The sequence below is a fragment of the Pleurodeles waltl genome, chromosome 6 (assembly GCF_031143425.1).
Source record: "Pleurodeles waltl isolate 20211129_DDA chromosome 6, aPleWal1.hap1.20221129, whole genome shotgun sequence".
Taxonomy (NCBI): Eukaryota; Metazoa; Chordata; class Amphibia; order Caudata; family Salamandridae; genus Pleurodeles; species Pleurodeles waltl.
In genome coordinates this window covers 965,670,443-965,688,908 of record NC_090445.1, presented here as the reverse complement: position 1 = coordinate 965,688,908, position 18,466 = coordinate 965,670,443, and the positions used below count along the sequence as shown (strand labels likewise).

At 40.5% G+C, this 18,466-nt stretch overlaps 1 protein-coding gene across 2 annotated transcripts in view; it reads right to left on the bottom strand.

Moving 5' to 3' along the window:
• Window positions 1–18,466, bottom strand: part of BTAF1 (B-TFIID TATA-box binding protein associated factor 1) — a 927,996-nt gene that overhangs the window by 456,108 nt on the left and 453,422 nt on the right. For both annotated transcript variants that reach the window (XM_069239796.1, XM_069239795.1), the window contains exon 19: window positions 321–521. In XM_069239796.1, coding sequence (XP_069095897.1) covers window positions 321–521 — 201 coding nt within the window. The remainder of the gene's footprint in view (window positions 1–320; window positions 522–18,466) is intronic.

Genomic DNA, 18,466 nt, shown 5'->3' with positions numbered 1-18,466 from the left:
GGTTACTTATATGATTGGGACTGGATGTGCGAACTGTAAGGCGCTAACCACCTGGAGCTTCTTTGTGTATGACACTACGTATATATCCTTAAGGATGATTTACCTTTTCACTAAGATCAGTAGTTGGTCTGAAGCAACTGAGCAACAGCTTTCCAAAAAAGCAGGCCGAAAATTGCGAAATTCTATAGATGAACCTTTGATGTTCAAAACAAGGAGTACAGAGATAAACCATTTGTGTTATAATGCAAGTCTTGCAAACGTGATACATCATTTGAAAGCAATAAAACTCAACCATGAAAAGTATTGAATTTTCAACTCACCAACTCACTAGCTTGATCTATAGTAAAGACACTGCAGTTCCTGTTCCCTATATTGAGGTGTGCATCAGACAGCAGTGAAATGAACTGTTTGCATTCGTTCTGCATTCGTGTGAACGGAAGCGCGATTTCATCATAATAGATATGTTCTGAGAGTACAGCAAGTAATCGAGGCTGAATGGATATTGCCAACGTTTTACTTTCCTACAAAAGACCAAATAGGACTCATGTTACAAACCTGAAAACAGGGTTATGAAAAGATTATATGAAAACAAATGATTTTGTTCATTAAAACGAAGCTGACAGGCTACCAAGCGTTCTAACGTGTATCATCGTCACACAGTATGTTGCCTGTCATGTCCAATGCAACAGAAGGAGTACCAGGAGAATGCCATTGCTAATATTTGACAAAATGAAAATCTTCAACTCTGCAGTAAATGCCACCACATTTTCTTGTTCTAGTCTTAGATATAATTATGTGGGACATTTCTGCAAATGGTGCAAACCTAGCTATATAAGCAGGGTGCAGTATCATGTAACGAAAGCTCGTCCTATTTACCTCACCTACTGCATCTAATCAGTCATTTGTGTCGGAACTTTTTTTGGTAAGGTGTAGTTCTTTGGGAAATAGACACTCTGGATAAAACAAATGTGTATTTCGTTTTAGGTGCAGTGCTAGTATGAGGAAGGTGACATAGCTTTACGTGGCTGGCTGCTTGCAGATCAATTACATTGGTACAATCTTACAAACCTCTGGGGAAATAAAAATACAGAAAGGGGATTGATTATTAAGCTGGTATGTATGTTTCCTGGAATGGAAGCCTCTTGGATGTAACAGAAAACGATTTATATGATTGCTACAAGCCAGCAAGCTGTGGTTACGACCATTTGGGATATATTTGGTATGTTCACCATAACATGTACTAAGTCTAAAAAAAAAAAAAAATATGCAGTTGTCACTGAGTTGTGCTAAAAAGATCAAGGGAAATATATTTTCTTAACGAAGTGGAAGTAAGCTCTACAAATAAGGTGAGTGCAGAGTTAACATGCTTTAATTCACACAAAAAAGTAGCATTCAGTCTCCCCAATGTGATTTAAGGTCTAATTAGTCAGCAGTCGAAGAAGAGAGAAAGTGACAGAATAGAAATCACAAGACAAAAATACCTGTGAGAAAAAGAAAAAAAAACTGATCAAGGTTTGTGTTTTGATACATTACCGCTGAAACTTGTGGATTTTCATCATGAGTTGCACAAGAGCACACAAGTTGATTTTGCTGCAGCTCGAGAAGAACATCTACTTCAGCAGCAACAAATGTACTCGAGAGGTGCTCTGACCATGACAGTCTAGAAAATCCTGCCGTTTCTGAAGCCTCATGGGAGAAAAACTGCATCACACAGCGATTGGCAGAATTTTCCCCGAACTCTGCAATAAACAGCAACACGGCGGAACGAAATACTTGGCCTACTCTTAGTTGCACACAGAAGAGTGTTTGGGGAAGAGAATATTGGGTTGGTGCTGGAGGGAGAATTATTTTAGGATTACCTGCAATCCCAATTCTCTCTCAGGGGCATCTCACTTGAGATCATAACCATTGAATAGCCCCGCCCAGATGTGGGGACCCCGAAGCAGTACTTCCAAAGTCACATCTAATTTACCTTACTCAGGAAAGGCCAGGAAACCTATGTGACAAAAATGTTAAATTTTGCAGCCTTAAACAGGCTATATTGCCAATCTTTATTGAATTAGTTTAACATTTAGAAGGAGCAAAAAGGCTATCCCTCTTAAAAGTCACTTAAGCAAAATAAAAAAACTACCCTTTGAAAACATCCTTTTCAAACACTTTCTAAAGTAGGACAAGGAGTAATACATATAATTGTAGCCTGTATAGGAAAACAAAGCAAGTAGGACACTGCGCCTTTAAAGACCTCTTGACCTCCATTCCCCTGGCAGTTAATTCAGCTCTTTTTGATGAGCAAATTAGCAGTATAGTACTATACATATATTACATCTTCTGTCAGGCAGGAATGAGGGAGGGAGGGTTGCTTATGATTTCAATCGAGAAGCCCCTAAAAGGCAACTGGGATTACAGGTAAGAAACCATTCTTTTTTTCTCAGGGGCTTTCCACTGATAATCAGAAGCAATGAATAGATTAGCTATCTTATTCCTCAAAAATCCTGCGAAGGAAGAGATTGAAAAAAGGAGAATAGCATAATGAGGCTAATAAATTCTTTAGAGGTGCTTGCCCCACTTGGGGATCAGCCTTAGTGTCCGAATCAAGACAACAGTATCTCATAAAGGGGTTAACTGATCTCCAAGTTGTAGCTATGCACATCTCAGCAACAGGGATGTTCCTTACCAAAGCAGCAGTACCTGATTTACCGCTGATGGAGTGAGTCCTAGGTATATCAGATAGGGCTTTGTTTGATTTTTGGTAACAAAGGATTATGCAGGAGACAATCCATCTAGATAAGAATTGTTTGGAAGTGGCCAATCATGCCCATAGGGGACCATAGTTGACAAAGTTACTTTGATTTACCTAAAGAGTTTGTCTTGTCTAGATGAAACTTCAAAACCTTCCTAACAGAGAATGTGAAGACACCTCTCTGCAAGAGACGAAGGGTTCTGAAAGAAAGCAGGTCAAGTAACAGTGAGTGAAATGGAAATCAGAGACTACCATCACAACCCTGTGGCTATGGAATACTGTGTAAGGTTCCTGTGAACTGAGACCTTGTATCTTGCTAACTCTGCAAGCTGAAGTAATGGCTACTAAGAAGAAAGCTTTCCAAGGTCAGTATTGGACAGAAGTGTTATGAATGGGTAAAAAGGCAGGACCTATCAGGTGAGAGAGGACAATATTTAACTCCCATGGAGAAGACTGTCTCCTGAAGGGATACTATCTTCTAAATGCCTTCTAGAAAATATTGGACTACAGGTAGGCTGAAAAGCATGTGTGAAGCACATTCGATAAGCTATGATTGCTTCAAGATGCACTCGAAGAAAATTTCAATTTTGCTTTAGCGAGATGAAGGTATGGAAAACAGCCTATTCCTGACAAATAAGAATTGAAATTGCTCAGAGAACACCAGATACAGACTATTTTCCACTTGATGGAATAGGAAGGCCTAGTGGGTTGTCTCTTTGCTTCTTCTCAGCACATTCATGCATTTCTTAGGAATGTTTAGGTGGTCATATTGTAGGAGCTGAGTAGCTATGCAGCAAAATTCAGAGAGTTTAGGTTGGGATACAGATTCTGGCTTCTGAAGAGGATCCAGTCTGCATGGCAGCTACCTTTATGGATGCTCAGAGGTGAAGGAAATCCATGTACCACCACTATCAAGGTCACGCTGGAGCAATGAGAATCATTCTGGCTTTCGAGTGGAAGAACTTTGTTCACTGTTGGCAGTAGGGGAATTGGAGACAAAGTTTAAAGAAATGTGCAGACCAGTCACATCCATAGGGCTTTTCCAGGTGTGCCTAGGTAGCAGAATCTTCAGGCAAAGCTAAGGCATTTCTTTTCATTGTCTGTGAAAAGGTATATTTGGGGAAAACTAACTGGAAAAGATGGCCTGAAGTAAAGAGTAGTTTAGAACCATTTGTGATTTTCTTGATTGACTGCTGGAGCATTCTGGGTTCCCAGAAGATGGACCGCTGTAAACTTGGTCCGTGGAGATGAGCCACATTCAGATTGTTTGTGCTTCCAGGGACAGAGGTCTGGTTTTCGTCCTACCCTGGTCTTTCAGATAATGCATGGTTGTTGTATTGTCCATCTGAATGAGGAAGGAGTCTGTTCTGGACAACAGGAAAAAGTCTGCAGGCCTGGATGTACTGCCCTCAGTAGCAGAAGGTTGATGTGGTAAAACTACCTTCAGAGAACACAGGCCTTGGATCTGTAGATGGTTTTATATAAACAACCTTAAGGAGGCATCGGTCACTATGATTTGGACCAGACAGTCTTAGTGGAATTTCATACCGTTGAAGAGATTCTGATCAGCACCACCATTTGAGTGACTGTTTTGAATGAGCGGTCAGCTTAACTCAGTCTTCCTATCTTTCCAAGAGCTAATCCTGTTGATCTTCCAGACCTTGTTGGAATAGCCTCATGAAGAGACGTGCATCAGGGACAAGTAACATGCATGCCGCCACTGAACCCAGGAGGGAAGAGACTGGTCTTACTGTTGGATGAGGTGTGTTTTTTCCAGATTGCAACATTTCTGAAGGATAGATATTAGCCTGTCCTCCAAAGGAAATGTCTGTATTGTGTCTAGGACTGCACCCATGTAATCTAGAGATTGAACTGGTGTCAAGATAGATTTGTTGTGATTTACTTGCAAACCTAGTTGATTGAAAGTAATGATGGTTAGGTGATAATGTTGGCTTGATTGTTGACAGTAAGACACCTTGATGAGCCATTTGCCCAGATATGGATAAAGGTGGGATGCTGTAACCGGCATACAGTTAGGGAAAGTTTACGGTGCAGACACCAGGCAAAAGAAAAGGACCTTGCATAAATAGTGGTCCTTTCCTACAATGAATCTCAGGAATGCTCAGTGTTTTATTTAGGCTACTGGGATTCTAAAATATGCATCTTGCAGGGCTATCAAGCACAGCCAGTCCCCTTGATGAAGTTAAGAGCCAACATCCTGATTTTTTCTTTGCAAACCCATTTGCTTGCTTTCTTGAGGTCCGAAATGGCACTGTTCGTTTTTGGGTCCTTTCTTCGTCATCAGAAAATAACTAGATAAAATTCCTAATCCTTTCAGGTGAGGGGAGACCTTGTCCACTGTTTCTGCAAGAGGAAGGATACTTCTTGTCAGTTGTTCCCATTGGTAAAGGAGAAGCTTCTTTGGTGGAACTGATAGCATTGGACACTTTAATACGAGACAGTATCCATGCGTATTCAGAACCCATTTATGGTTATTCTTCCCACTCCAGTAGAAAAGGCATTCTTCCCTCTACTGGTTTTGACCATGTAAGAAAGGGGAAGAGATGACTCATTGTTAGCCACCTGTTTTATTGGCTTGGGCAGATGATTGCTGTCCTTGTCTGCCTCTTGACTGACGGTGCTGTTGTCTATTTGGTTGAGATGATTGTTACTGTTGCCCTGTAGACCAATGTGGGGTTTGAACCCTCTGGTGGAAACAGCAGTGGTCACAGGGCCTATAGTAATGTCTCCTATATTCTCTCCTTTTTTTCCAGTCCACATCTGTAAGTGTGTCGAGCTCAGACTTCTACCTAGACATCACATCCTCAGCATGAGTCAAATAAAGTGCTACTTGAAAAAGGAAGTTAGGAATTCAGCATTGGACTTCCAGTTTCAACACAGAGTCTCAGCCAAGATGAACATCGAGGCACTTATCCATGACCATAACCATTCCCTGCTACAGTGGAGGAACCAGTTGCAGTACTGTTAAATTAATTTGACACCATTATTCCTTCATTAACAATCCCCTGAAAATCAGGACGCACTTCTCTAGGAAGATCTTCTATGAACTGTTGAATGGATGACCAACAAGACCTGCCAAGGTGTCCTGGGAAATAAGGTGCACTAGCACAGAAAGAAAAACTGCACAAAGGTTTGACAGACCTTTCTGCCCACTGAATCCAATTTCTTGCTCTCCTTATCAGTAGGTAATATAGATGGGGTTGTGTCAAAGTTAGCGAGCTGCTGAAACACTGGCAGAGTCTAACAATGGATCTTTGCGAAGAAAATATGGCTCTTGACCCGGAGGTCTGTATTTCTCTTCAGGTGTGATGAAGTAGCGTCCACAGCAGCCGGAGTCCGAAGAGGTTCCACTGCTGGTTCGAAGTGGCTTGGAACCAAAGGAAGTAACGGTCTAGTTGCGGAACTTTGAAGTGTCACAAAAATTGCAGACATGGATATAGTAGTAGTGGTCGGTAAATAGTTAGCTTTCCTAGTAAGTACTTCCTGGAGGTGTTAATATACTCTATAGGAAAATGCGAATACAACCCTGAAGAGGATGTAGGACAAGATTGGGAAGATCCTGACCTATATGTACACTATCTTCTCAATCTTGAGTGTGAGCATCTGTGAGACCTTGAATGATGACAATGGTGGGATCTTGACCTTGACCCAGACTTATAGGTGTGAGGTCTGGTGTGATGGGAGCAAGATCTAGTTTGCCTTGATGTATGTGCCACTGGCTCAGTAAAGTGTGGTGACTGACATGGAGAGGCTAGCAATACTGGCAGTGGAGGTAATGCTGGAATCGCTGGTTAAGGAGGAAGTGGAGGAGTGGATTCCGCTGGAACTCGAGGTGGTATTGGCAACTCACAATGGTCAAGGAGGGGTGGGCCTACATGGTGAATAGACCTGACAGTACTCTGAATAGGACTCAGACATCAAGACACCATTTGATGGATGAAAGCACACAGACTTCCTTCAAAGTCCCTCTTGACATCGATGATGCTCTCCTCTACGTTCTAAGTGTTCCTGACGTAGACCAAGCACTTGATGGCGAGCAAGTAGGTGCGGTAACTCCCCATGACTTTGAAGTCCTCGATGTAAAACGGGAGTGGAGTCTTTCTCCAAATGTTCTCTTTTTGGATCGCCCTCTGCAAGAGACCTCAGAGTGTGACATAAAAGCACTAGTAGAAGTCTAACGAGTCAGGTAATCTTGCAGACTGTGGTGCTTCACTTGTCCATAGTGGTGAATTTTCTCCCTCTCTGTGAAAGTGTGCGAGGAGAGAGTCTTGCAGTGGCGACACATCTTGGGGTCATGAAAGTCTGGCAAAGTTAAGATACAGATCCTGTGCAGGTCTGGTTTTGCAATTGTTTCTTCTGCACTCTGGTCAGTTCGTAATAAGACAGCACTTTGCAAAACAATTACATACATTTCTTGTCAGGAAATGATCTAAAAATACTCTACGTCTTAAAAGACCAAGTGAATCAGCTTTTTGAAGCCTAAAATGAAAACTGAGCAAAAGAATTAAAGAAGGCAGGGCTCTGCTCCAGGATCCTGTAAACGGGAGCCAGAAAACAAGCTGAGGGAACTGCCACCTACAGGGCATGATGGGACACTGGAGTTAAAGAGGCCCTTATAAAGGCAGGGTCCTATTTGCATCGTTTTCAATGCTGCAGCCTATACAGGCTGTACTGCTATCTATTACCCCCTATCTTACTTTTAAAATTAATAAAAAGCATTTGTGAACGTTTTTAAAAAGGTCACTTTTCATTTTGTTTACGTGACTTAAGGGTATGACACTTTTTTCCTTCTAAATTTTAAAGTAATTCAATAAAGAATGGCAATGTAGCCTGTTTAAGGCTGCAAAATTTAACATGTCTGTCACATATGTTTCCTGGTCTTTCTGTGGTAAGGCAAAGTAGATGTGACCTTGAAAGAACTGCCCCGGGGTCCCTGCATGTGGGCGGGGCTATTCAGTGTTTATGATTATCAATGCAGATCCCCTGAGAGAGAAAGTAGCAAGAACAAGCACAGAGTTTCTCCAAAAAAAAAACATGAAGGGACTTTATGTAAAGGTGGAAAGCAGACAGGTGGTTCAGGGGAGGAAGGCAACATCTACATCTGGTTGCTACAAATCATGTGTACGTTTTTCTTAGTTCTTTCTAATTATGCAATGGGAACAGAGCATGTAATTTAGGCAACCGGATAATTGATGCCTTAATTACACAGTATAACACAGGTACTTCAACTATACATGACCTGCCTCCTTTTAATTCGTTCCTTTGTATCAACTGATTGAAAATAGCGTGTAATGCTTTTTGCAGTGGAATCCTTTATTATCATTCACTTTGTACCTATAGCACAACTAATTGTTTCATTTTTATTTTTCTGTGTGTTTTCTGTAAATCTGAAACTATTACTAGTTTTAATTTAATTTTTTTCCTCCCTTTGTGTGGATACAAATCTTCATTTTGAATATTATTTCTTGTATTATCAATTTATACAGCCTTAAAAAATCCCCTGGCCTGGAAGCCAACTAGGGGGTGAAACATGTTGGCTGGATCACTTACCCAATAAGCATAACAAAAATATCTGCCCTGATTTAAATAATGTTTCTGTAATAAACTTCATAACAAATGCACCACTCACTGGAGATTTTCTAGAATATTTCCATAACCATTGATCTAAACACATAAAAGTAAAGACTGATTATTATTAGATGGGCTATTAACCAACTTCCAAATGTTCCACTGGTCCCTTTGTTGCAATAATGTCCTATTGTTTTGTAAAAGATGCTTCTTTCTTATCCTTTGTAAGCCTCTCATAGGCCTTCTTTAACCTTCCTATTACATTAATCTGTTATTTATTCCTTTGCTATATTTCCTATTCAGTTTGAGAATTGTACTTTAAAAATTTTTGTGTGGTAAATCATTCCACTTGTTATTTGTAAGACACAAAAATAAATGACACTGTCCATATTCCTCACCAAGTGAAATTTCTAGATATGCAAGTACATCACTCACAATTGTACAATACTAGTAACAACCTATTTCTATCTTATGCAAAATCTTCCAAATGTGACCGATAACTGAATTTGGTCTGAATCTAATCTGGTCTTAAGTCTTTGGATATTCTACCTACATGGGTAGTACTCTATTTGTCCTAGGTGCTTATTTAAAGGTAAAGAGTACATTGGATTGCTTCTCTCATTTTATTATTTCCTAGCCTCCCTTTCTAATTTTTTCGTTACTTTCCATTATTTCTACTAACTTTGGTATGATGTCTGTGTAAATATAAACTGGTTAAGAACAGAACTAGCATTTTGGAATTTGTAACAAATAAGTGATCTGGCTTAATCCTCGACAATACAAATTTTGTTGAGATATGGGTATGTAAATTCCCTGAAGGATGCCCTCCACTTTTGTATTCTAACCATTTTCATTTACAGTAACAAAACGTTTCATAATGGGATTCCCTTCTAACCATGTCTCCATGTGCGAAATAATGTTTTTCTTTTAACACTATACCAAATAATCCCTGCTCCATTGTATGCTCATAACCATATATGTTCCAACTTGTTAATTTGAGGTTGCAAAAGAAATCTGTTACATATCATTGAAAAGGGAAGAAGGCTGAAATCTACAGCAATGAACTTCCATTATCTGATAGAAACATAGCTCAGACCTTGCTATATTATCACAATGCACACCTGTTACTACAGCTTGTAAATTTTCATGCATGGACTGTTGTGGGTAACAAAGCTTACTTTGATTATGGTTATGAGTCCAAACATTTTTATTTAAATGGTGCTGAGAAGAATAATCAAGCAGTAGATAACTTGATCAGGAACAAGGCCAGTCTGACAATTTAGTATCTGAGTTACATAACCAGTCACTAGATGCACACCTATTACTGTTTTTATTCTAGACCAAAAGATGAAATTGCTTCAGAAGGTCTATTGATAATTGTCTGTAAAAGATGAGGAGAAAAAAACTTGTGATTTTCTCCCAGTTACTGACTGTACAAAGCCAAAGGTTTTAGGATCACATTTGTATTACCAGCTAATTTGGGAATTTGTTTGGACAAACAAAGATTAAAAGTTAATATCTAATTAGAGGTTACAGTTTATTTCCTATATTTCCAGAAAAATATAACAAAAAACAAGAATAAATAATTTTCTACTTTCGGCGAATGTGATGGCAACTGAATGGTATATTTTATCAGTGTATTCCTTACTGAATAGCATCATTGCATTTGGGTGCTTTTCATCATTAACATTTCTGGAAAGTGCCTTTTTTCCCTTACACTCAGATGTACTTTTCATCAGATTTTTGTGATTTTTTTGATGGCTTCTTCCTTCAAGCTAATATGCTTACTTTTACATATTCTCTTTACTTTTTTGTGCCTATCTGGTTCTTTGTATTAAATTATGACAATCTTGGACCTCTATTTAAACTTAGGAAGGTAGATGAAGTAATTTCCTTGATACACTTGATTTGTTTATAACATCACACACCATAGTATCTTTAAATGTTAGGTTACAAATATCCATTCATGTTTTTACCTTCCTGAGATTGGGTGATAGAATAAAATGTTTTATGAAAAAAGGTATGAATATGTTCTGCCAACCGTGAGACAGTTGGAGTTGTTCTATCAGAGACCTCTTCTGTGGGCATTCATAGCTTTTTACCACATGTGTTCAGTTCTTTTCAGTCATTCACTCATTTTTGTGAAATCTCAAAATCTCCCAGACCTCAAAAGAAGGTAGACCAGTATTTTATACCTATACGAGTAAAATTTTTAATATTGGAGGGATACTTTTTCTAACAGGTGCACTCCACCTTACAATCTAAATGGAAAGAAGTCTCAAATCTACTCTGATACACACAATTCTAAATATGGTATCATAAAAATCCACTCAAACCCACAATTCTAAATTGAGTATTAAGTCCAATTAGATCATTCACCCTCAAAAGAGGCTTTGTATGTAGTCTTCACTTTAATTTAGTAATGTTAAGAGGAGTCTTAATGTGAGGTACAAGCACTATGGGACTTCACACTGATAATTGCTCGATTCCTTATCTCCTTTCCAAATCAATGTTTGTTGACATGGCTGTTGCCTCCACCCTCTTCCTGAGGAAATATGGACCCCCTTAATTCTATTTTGATGAAACAACTGACGGCTCAAGCTCTGATGCCACTTAAAGAACAGATCAACCTCAAAAGGAGTTTGCTGTCCCACACCCCAATTGCACGCTCTATCTCAACCCTCACTTCCCTATTAAGACCCACCCTTCTTCCCAAGTGACGTGGGTGCAGAATCGCTCTAACCAAAATATGGTAGCGGCAATACTGAAGTATGAGTACTTGGACAGCTGGCACCAGGAGACCTCAAGAGACTAATAGGAAAATAACTGCCTCCTTCAGGGTCCAGCAGTTGTCTAAAAGTCAGTAAAGATAAGAGTGGAGAATGACAAATGCTTGTTGACCACCGAGTAGTTTACCCTCTCGCAAAACAATCCAAGTTATTTGGAATGATGCATAAGGTGATTCTTTTGAATTAGCAGCGCTTTGTTGTTCTACATTATTAGATGGGCACAAGCATAGCTGGAGGAACAGAAAGGGCTCGCAAGTAATTCATACGGGCAGGACAATTATGTAGCTCAGATAAAACTTTGTGGCAAATTAAAAGAATAGGGATGGACTCTGCCTAATTGAAAATGATTTACCCTTCCCATTTCTAATTTTAAAAAGCGTGGTTATACCAAGATGATTCACCAGTACTCTCAGAATTTTATTTAAAAGAATCAGAGGATCTTGGCTATTTGTTTCGCCCCCTAATTTCAAAACATTACCACAGGAAGATTGTTATATAATGTTTTGAAACCTGGAGGTATGACATGAGAATAACGATCACTGGTTGAAAAGAAGAAAAAATAAAACTGCTCCCGATTCAACTCTGTGCGAGAGGACTCTTTGGCACAGGCTTCGCTGTGCTTGGAAATAGAAGGGGCCAGAGAGCGCCATAGAAAGCAGCATGCTGTCTTGTAGTGCAGATTAATTTCTGTACCAGAGGACTCATTAGCTTAAGTTGTACTGTGGTTGGAAGGAGATAGGATGATAGTACAAGTTCTGTCTGGGCCCATCTGTGTCTGTTCACAGCAGTCTGAGACTGGGCTGGGCTTTGGGCATTGCCATGGGTAAGCGTAAAACCCCAGCTACTAACTCTAGGGGGTTTGTTGAAACTGGACAATTATTTCCTTTTTGACTTCTGCAGTATGTTTACCACATAAGGAATTAACCTCAGTTGGAAAGAAGCCTGGGTTGGGCCCAATTAGCCTTGAGCGAGACCCTGGTGTTATACACAGTGGATCTTTTGATACTTTACTTCAGGTGTTGTTGTGACTTAAAACTATTGGCAATCCCACTAACCCTCAAGGGGGGCGTAATCTACTGTGAAGTCTTGTTGAGGCTCTATATGAGCCGCCAGCCTATAAAAGTATAAATAGGGATTATAGCTGCAAAAACCCATTAGAACTCATTGTTGGGGCTAAGAGGGGACAATGGAGGATGTTTTATCAAGGAAGGCGAGGCACTATTGAGGCGTATTAGGGACCTGAACTGTTTCGATACAAAACTGTTGGAGTCACTTTTTGACCTTTTGTATTAGTAACTCTTCATGCTTACAATGCTAGACTGACCACAATCAAAAAGGCAATTGTGGGCTTGACTTCCCTCGGACCCCAAAGCCCTTAGTTAGAGAGACTGAGGGAGGTGGAGTGGGGAGGGGGGCTGTGGGTGGCTGGAATTTGGGAGAAGTACCCAGGGCTCTAAAGCTCTGCATGTGAGACCTCGCTTGGATTCAGGACGGCATGAAAGTAAGCACAGGGAAGATGCCCGAGAAGGTATTTTGGGACAGATACCTTTGAACTGTGCATATCCCGATAAGGAGACTATCACATCTAGGAATTCCATCATGCCTCCCAAGCACGGGAGCCATATCTCCCCTGAACCTCTATACTGTCAAACAGCGGAAGGGAAGGTCCTCCCTTGGAGGGATTGAGCAACCCCTATTCAGTCATATCGGAGAGCTGTTGCTGTGAAACACTTTAAACTTGCCCCCAAACAGTATACCTTTTGTTGTCATTTTAACGCAAGTCCAGCCATTAGGGTGCAACAGAAAGCGTTTCCTGGCTAAATAAAATAGTACACTTGGGTGAATTGGTGGTGGCACTTTGCTCTTTCATCATATTAAGATGGTTAGAAAGGTTGACTGGATTGGTCCTGACTCAATCTATGGCAGGTGACTGTATAGTTTTAAATTTTGACCAGTCTGAATTAGCAGGAAGGTTATTGCTTTACCCCTTACAAGTCCAATTTGGACCGTTCACTATGGCTCCATAATCACCAAGCCTGATGAAGAGAGCTTGTAGCACACCTGAATAAAATCCTTAGAAGAGTGTTGATGTTCCTGATAATGCTGTTTATACATCTAACAGATTCAAACCTCTATGTTCCCTGAGAGTAATGACTGACTAAACCTACTAACAGAGACCTAATTTCTCCCACCTCAGTAGATGTGTCTAGGGAAGTCCCACTAACTGGTTCTGACATTAAGTTGTTGTAGTTATTTTCAGTTAGACTATTGCAGGTCTGGGAAGTAAGACATTTATGGTTTCATTTTGTTAAAACCTTTACCACAGTTTGTCTCCAGGAAAGATGGGAGGTTTCAAATTCCTTATATGTATTAATATTTAGTTCCTTCTTTGGCCCAGCATCACCGGCCCTGTTAGGCAAAGCCAAAGGAGGCTTGACTATGCTAGCATGCTTAGGATTAAATTTTGATCCTAAATTGGTAGAATGTGTCTCACCTAATTTATTGGTGACTTTATAAAGGTACAAAAAATTAATGTTTTTATTTCTCCAACTCTAATTCTGCTCAGAGAAACCAACAGCATTACTTAGCCCTATGAGCCTTTGAGTGTTTTAGGGATTAGTCACAAATCACATCTCACACTGGATTTACTGGGCAACTTTGATCTAGATCTGCGTGAGGAGTCCTGCCAAAGCTATAAGAGCATGGTTGCCAGTCTCAGAAAGCATACGGCATAAGAACATTCGCTCCACAGGAAAATGTTTATTTGAATTTAAGCTTGGTCTAATGGTTGAGCTAGACAAGTAAGGTAACTAAGTGTGTAAATCCAACTTTCATTGGGATTGACAGCCACACTGGTCAGACTGAAGGCACTATAACGGTCAAATGTTCAGTGATCACAATCCCATTAATCTTGCTTTGCACTGTGGCAGTAGCAAGGTTGTTAGGAAAGTGACCCAACAACTTAGGAACATGGTTTCAAATAACCAAGGGTGTAGATTAAAGTGGAGCAATGTGGCCCTAGCAAACGTTTGCCAAATTTTGAGGTGTGTCTCTGTAAACTCAAATAGTGAAGCAACTGTAGCTTCTTTTAACAAAATTAGCATGAAGGTTAATATGGAACTACCTAGTCATAGTGATTGAAAAAGTTTCAAAATGTAGATGTTTTGATGGTATGTGCTTTCAGGAGCATCGTGATTTACAAAAAGCCTTAAATAGAAAACTGTGAATAAGCACAGAGGTACAGGCATACTACCAGAGACAAAGGTCACACAATAAGTGGAGAAATCACTCGGAAGCTGAAGCCTAGGCACAGCTTAGCAAAGTTAGTACTCCTAAGAATGGCACTTTTTTGCCTATAATGACCAGCGCGGGTTCCTCAGATTTCCCCTGAGAGTGGACAAAAGCACCTTTAAGGTTATTGGCTCTATTGGCAGACATGTACATTAAGGCTTTTCCTAAACCATGTAATATCAGATCTTCAATATGGTTTTGGTTTAGGCAGGAGTACACTTGACCAGTGTCTATATTTGCCCGTGCTTATAAATGAATACACGGTGGCCAAACATGGTTACCTTCACATGGCCTTCATGGATCTCTCCTCTGCATTTGATAGCATCAACTGGGATAATCTGCAGAGTACCATGGTTTCTTTAGGGGTGGGTGGGAACGTTTATTTACATTTATTTTTTTACCACAATCTACATAAGAGAGTGTTTGCCTGTTGGATATGACTCATACATTGGTATTAGTGAACTTTTTGGGCTTATGGAGGAAGCAAGTGAAGGGTGCATTTTGCCTCTTTAGGGTCGAGCACGCAAGTGCTCTGGCCTGTTGTAATCTCTGTGGGCTTTTACCATGCCCACTCTTGCTATTCATGCTTTGTTGTGCTCGTCTTAAATGTTTCATGTCTATTGGTGCATTTTGTGAAATGTCCCTTCTTTGTGTACTGAGTTCCCTCCCAGGCGATTTCACTAAGTGAACATTTTTTGTTTGCCATCTCACCTCGTCACGCTTCCTCCTGTTACAGTGTGTCAGGGCCCCTCTGCTGGTTTCGGTTTGCCTTACATACCAGCCACGATCCTTTCTAGACATTCACGCAGGGAGCCAATAACTCTCGTGCCTACACTCATGGCAGCCATGGCGCCTTGAATGGACTTGCTTCGGTCAACTCTTTTACTTTTCATTTTTAATTTAGGGGGCAAGAAAAGTCCAGTTAGCAATTTACAGCACTAATAGCTCTGACTCGAGCAAATGCAAGACCAATTGCATTGCAAATGCTTTTTTCAGTTATGTTGTATATCAACTAGAGGCCACCAAGCGAAAAGGTGAGGACATACCCAAAGTAGGAACTAGGTTGATACCAGTACTCCTCTAGACAGACTATGCAATGCTATTATCCAGGACTACATTAGGAACTCTAAACCTACCTGATTGTTTTATCTTTATGGACTCATTAGACCTTAGTAGTCACTTAAGTAAATCTTATATCAGGTTCCAGATACACAAAGACAATAAGGTTTCACGTTCATGGGTCTGAAATCACCAGGCTACTGTCTTTTATTGGGTGCCCATAACTGCACTTTGACTCCACTCCTAGCTATTAAACGTTAGCAAGTTCAGTTTCATCTGTATTTGACTTTGCCTCAAGACTGGGACAGACACCAATTAAAGCACAGATTAAGATTTGTTAAAAATGTGTCAGCAGCCAAATCTGGTACCAACATGTGAACACCTCTGTATAACAAACTGCTGAAAATAGCTTTATGAGACAAATGTGCCTTCCCCAGAATGATGCATCATATATTCAACATGAAGAACTTTGCAAGGGCTATATCTGTGAGCTTGCTCTCTCCTGTTGCTCAGATGGACTACAGTCTGGATTACAAGGCAGACTGAGCTAAACAGCTATACTGGGGGATTGCCTTAGCCTTGATAGGGCACTTAAGATTCTGTGGTTATCATACAGAAAGTCAGTAATCACAGCAAGAGAACACCCTTAACTGTGCATTCCAAGAACTTTTTAAAGCTCTGAACACGTTCTTAAAGCCTTGTGCTTCTAATCGCGTCATCCCAGCTTCGCAAAAACTTTGTGATTTCTTGGCTAATTTCTTTGAAGAAAAGTTGGACACCATCTACTTCACTTTTATGGTCGACCAAGATCAGCAGGAGGATAATGCATTTAATTTACTTCCCCCAAATATTGTTAACACCCTGGCAAATTTTGAACCTTGCTCTCTGGAGGAGGTGCAGGAGATGCTGGTTGGTACAAAATCTAGTTCGTCTGCAGACTTATGTCCCCCAGGATTTCATACTGCATAAAAATCCATGGCTCTCTACAACCTATCACTAGCTTCTGCCAAACTTCAGACAGTGCCTAGCTGTCAGGATTCACAGCTATGCACAGCCTGGAGACTACATTAGTGGCAGTCACTGATACCATCAGACTGTTGCTAAATGCAGGCACACCAGTCATGTTTCTTTTTTAGATTTGTCTGCAGCCTTTGATACAGTCTCTTTTAATCCGCAGACTAAGACTGAAGGACTGCAGGGATATTCAGCAGGGTGCTCCACTGGCTCAGGGACTTTCTTAAAAAAAGAACAGAACCAATCTGTTACAAGACTTAAGTCACACACTCAGTTGATAGAAGTCCCATAGGGTTCCTCCCTGAGCCAGACATTTCATATCTATTTAGTCCCCCAGCGCAGATTATAAGAGCGTGTGGGTGTGAGACCGTATCATACACTGACATCCAACTTCGCATCTCCTGTGGGCAAGATCCAGAAGTGGCTAAATCTCAGTTTGCTAGCTGTATGAGAAAAGTTGCAGATTGGATAACCAATAACTGCCTCCAACTGAACAGCAAAAGAAAAAACAAGAATGTGGTTCTGGCAAAGCACAGGAGCTCTTGTCAGTGGCCCGATGACCCACAGAATTCAGTCTTGCCTCAATCCTAAAACAGGTTGTAAAGAATCTGTGTTTTAGGCTTGACCAAACCCCCTCCATGAATGATCATGCTAGTACTATCTATGGCACTAGTTTTCTCACTTAAAAAAAAAAGGTCTTTCCTTGGCACACCTTAACTTCCACGAAGACCCTTTTTCAGGCACTATTTACTAGTTGCCTCAACTAATGCAATGCCCTACTTGTGGCAGCTAATGACATTGTGCGGTCCAAGCTGCAGGTGGTGCAAAATATAGCCGCACACCTGATCTGCAACCTCCCCTCACGGTCCTCCTCCACTCCTAGCTTGAAAGTCTAACACTGGGTGCCCATTAGAAAATGTCTCATTTTCAAGCTCTGCTACTTGACACACAAGATCCTCAGGCAATCATTACCCATTTACCTCCATTCCAGACTCCACTATTACCAACCTACTTGTTTATTCAGGTCCACTAGGAAACCACTTTTAAAAATTCCATGGATTCACACTGCCAGCTTTAGGGCCGTTCTTCCTCTTATCTTGCACCATTCTACTGGAACAGACTCCCTTCTACACATTCGCTCATGTCCAGACCTCCCCAAATAAAAAAAAAGTTATTAAAAATGTGGCTGTTCTTATTTCTTTGTGTCGCTGTTGAGTAGCAAGCACTGAGCTACTCCTTCAGGAGTGAGCTGCAGCACTATACAAGAGCAGATAATGTAATAATGCCAAGTCTGATCTGAATTGGACAAATAAAGTTCTGTCGCAACAACGGAATTTATGAGAATCTGAGGAACTGTATAAACCCTCAGTACGTGTGGTTTTATTAAAAAACACGATGTATTGATCCTTATTTGCCTTTTGTGACAAATGTTAATTGTCAATTTTGGTTAACTCGGTTCATGCTAAAAACTTGTTACCTTCTGTACTTGTTTCCCTAGAGGGTGGCATCAGCCTAAAAAAGCGGTTTCTGATCGTGACGTTATGCATTTTGTTATGTTCTGTGATTTTTATGCTGATTTACATCATAAGTATATTTTATCCTTGTTAAGAGGAATCACGAGGTACAGTGACTCCTCTTGTTGGCAATGCGCATGGGCATTGACTCCACTGTTAAATTATTTTCCCTCAGGCGGGTAAGAATGGAGTGTAGTCCAAGAGAAAGAAAAGCGATGACCATGCAAATGAATGTATGACTATTGTGAAAGAAAACTGCAATGGCCACAGGTGTCCACGGAGGTGGATGGGCACATGTGAATCTATAGCACTATATGCCACAAACAGATGCTTACTGGGTAAGTAACATTTCCGTTTGATGGCATGTGTGGCTGTAGATACACATGCTCTGCATAGACTGTAAAGCACTGGCTAACCTTTGGGTGTCGTAGTTGTTCGAATAGTGTATATAGCACTGCCTGTTCTACATT